General features: G+C 38.4%; 1 protein-coding gene across 1 annotated transcript; it reads right to left on the bottom strand.

The window, feature by feature from the left end:
• Positions 1-6: 6 nt before the first annotated feature.
• On the bottom strand, positions 7-2,347 carry LOC113465098 (uncharacterized). The gene is made up of 2 exons (XM_026818693.1): positions 1,649-2,347; positions 7-1,408 (listed from the first exon to the last, which is right to left on the bottom strand). The coding sequence occupies exons 1-2, from the start codon at positions 2,314-2,316 to the stop codon at positions 1,393-1,395; spliced, it is 684 nt and encodes a 227-aa protein (XP_026674494.1). The 5' UTR covers positions 2,317-2,347; the 3' UTR covers positions 7-1,392.
• Positions 2,348-3,195: the final 848 nt, after the last annotated feature.

The raw sequence follows: 3,195 nt of genomic DNA on the forward strand, positions 1-3,195 counted from the left end.
CCCAAACCACTTTTAACTATCTTTACTTAAATATCACTCAATTTAAAGTACATGACCACTCCCCTTCAATGTTTACAAACATCATCCGTGCATCATTAAATAACTCTTTCCACTCCGAACAACACTGCCTCTAACCTCAATACGTCAAGTATCCCGACAAATTTTTCAGATGTCACTCAATCACACCTAACCTCTTCCCATACCGCGGGAAATACAGTTCAAAACATTTCCCCAGCAAAGAGAGGCTATCCATATTCTTCCCATTAAGGAAAGCAATTAACTATAGCCCCAACCCAATCCAACCTGATTCATATAATCCACAATCAACTACCTTACTCCCCAAAAAAGATTAATCAATGAGAGAAAGAAATAGCCTAAATTCATTGGCAGAATTCAACATTTAATATTCTCACCGTATCCCACTTACAATCACACAGGAAAGGAGGGACAAACAATAAACAAAATTCTTATGTATTGACAAATCAATTTATAAATATATAAAAATAAATGTATTATCACAACTCCAATAGGTAACGACATTTACATTACATCAGGAATATACCTCAAGGACTAGTAAAAGAAGGATTTGTTATAATCTACTATCACATCAGATTGCCAAACGTCACAACATTTAAATGGCCAACAGCAACCAACAAACGTACAACCTAATATTCTTTAAAACAACTTAAACTGATTCTTTTTAAAATGATAAGAAAACCAAGATTATAACACCAAGATTGTATAAAGTTATCTATAGCTCTAAATCTGCCATTAACCAAGAACAAGTAACGAACAGACTCCACCATGCTAACAATGACAATCTGTACTCCACGCATTCTATCTCCTCACCGAGAAGAAAGAACAGAAAAAACAAAAAAGAAATTTGAAAAATACAAAAAATAAAAAGAATTAGACCTTCTACCTTAATTCCCTACCAACATCACAAACTAAAGATAAATATATATACCTTCTTTCTGGTCCTAGCTTTTAAAACTTAAAATTTCCTTTTATATATATAAAAAAAGAACTCTGCATCTTTGGCTAATATCGGCGTAAATCGCTACTTAGTTTCCGCGCCAGACACAATTCAAAACAAAAAGATCATTATCAAATCAAATAAATTTAAATCTTCCCCGCGAATAACTAACACGTAAAAAAGTCATGAATTAATAAGATAAAGTTACTATCGATATACTTCTAAATCCTAATAAACTATTAGATTAAGCGCAAACATAACGAATCCATATGTTAGAGCGTACTCCGATCCCTCTGGGTCGATAACTCCGGTCCCTTCCTTGATCCTTCACCTGGTTATCCCGTTCCTTTGTTAATACAAGGTTCCTCAACCCCGCTGATCCGTTTCCTTGTCCTACGAGAAGGAATATTTCCACCCTATCTCCTAGAACTTCTGAAGATCATAGAGCATGTAATCATTAATTAATTTATCACCATACATTGTAACAAACACAAATACAATCCAAAATGATTCCCCGAATTCTACTAAAGTTTCATTTCATATTTATTAAATCTCCCCCATAAACCTCAAACTAGTGATCCCAAACCCAATCTATATCACAATAACTTTTCTATTTCAGAAATCCCAGCCATAAGGACAGCAAGAGAGAAATATTTATTCTACACAACTGACCTGTCACCCTTCGATCTGTTATGACTGCTTCCAGAGATATTCCTTCCTCCCTCCTTTTTCGCATATAATCTTATCGGTGGCGGTACCGGTTCCGTCGGTTCCTCCAACGGTAGAGAGATTCTAAGCACCGACTCCGTCGAGTCCGCACTCCCTTCCCTGGTCACCTCCTTATCCCCAGACGAATCCTTTGAACTCTGCTTCCCCTTAGCCTTCTCCTTCCCGTGCGAAAATCCTTCCTCCACCGTACCCGCCGGTCTGATCGGTGTCGACGTATTCTTCGATGATGGCCCGACTTCCGAATTAACAGGTAACTCATTCGGTACCTCAACCTCCATTCCATCGAAGCATTGCAGATCCGCAGAGAGGATAAATTCGTCACCTGCCGCATCAAACGAACAATTCGCCCCTTTCTGCGACAGGACCTCCTCAATATTGGCTGAATCATTCAAGCGGACCATCACACCCGCATCATCTGCCAGAGCCTCGACCGGATCCGTCTGGCTCGCGTCGAAATCACCCTCTGTCACCTCAATGTCCACTGGCTCCCTTGGAGGCCTTACATTGTTCGCCGGTGCCACCGTCAAGATGGTGAAACGATGAACCCCGGCTTGATCCAAAGATAATCGATTCCTTTTCCTTCTAATCATCCCTACTGACCGACCCTCCATTTCTAGTGTTATAATCAACCCAGATCTAGTATGTTTTGGTTTCATTGGAATTTATACAATGTGCCCCAGTACTCCCCCGGTGGGTTTCCTGTATCATTTATTTCGCGATGATATTAAGGGCAATTCGACAAGCATCCCTAGAGTTGCTTGTTATTTGCCATACATTATGTACAGCCTTCATAGGCATCAACTTACCTAAGAAGAGGAACGAGCGTTCCTTCTTCTACCCTAACCTAAATTAAAAAACTCCTTAGCCTCATTCGCTTCGCAAACCTTTTAATCTTCAGTTTTCGTCAATACATATGTATTTGAAGTCAATTAAATAATAAACAAGCATTAAATATATTACAGCACAAACTTATTACCATAATAGCTATTCTACTCGCAGTATCTTCAATCTCCTATTTTCTTCGTCAATAACTCTCTTGACTGCTTGATTAAAACCTCTATGCCCCGTGCCCCTCAAATTGGACACGTCGGCTTGATTAAAATAAAATTTAAGTTTAAAATTATTGTTGATTATTTCTAATTTTCGCTGATTCATATATCTATCAGTTGACACATAGCTACAAAAAAGTTTTGAGTAGCTTTCATCCATGCACAACACATTAGAATCTTTCACTCCGTACGATAAAATCAAATTAAACATTAAACAGATATAATCCCTAACATTTATTTGACTCGGTTTCTGGGTCAACGAGCTATTTCGCTTAAGTATCATTAATTGTCCGAATTCTTTTTTGTAATTAACGTAACCTATCTCATTCAAAGAATCTATATGATACACGCTATTCAACGCACCTGATGCGGTCATTTTCGACAGGTCTACGCACCACTCCCAGCGTCTAGTAAATTCCCCCCATCTAATGGTACCATCTC

Source organism: Ceratina calcarata, unplaced genomic scaffold, assembly GCF_001652005.2.
Source record: "Ceratina calcarata isolate Rehan_Ccalc_2016 unplaced genomic scaffold, ASM165200v1 scaffold847, whole genome shotgun sequence".
Taxonomy (NCBI): Eukaryota; Metazoa; Arthropoda; class Insecta; order Hymenoptera; family Apidae; genus Ceratina; species Ceratina calcarata.

Excerpts from the sequence above, each read along its gene's own strand:
- LOC113465098 (XM_026818693.1), bottom strand. The coding sequence starts at position 2,316 with ATGGAGGGTCGGTCAGTAGGGATGATTAGAAGGAAAAGGAATCGATTA.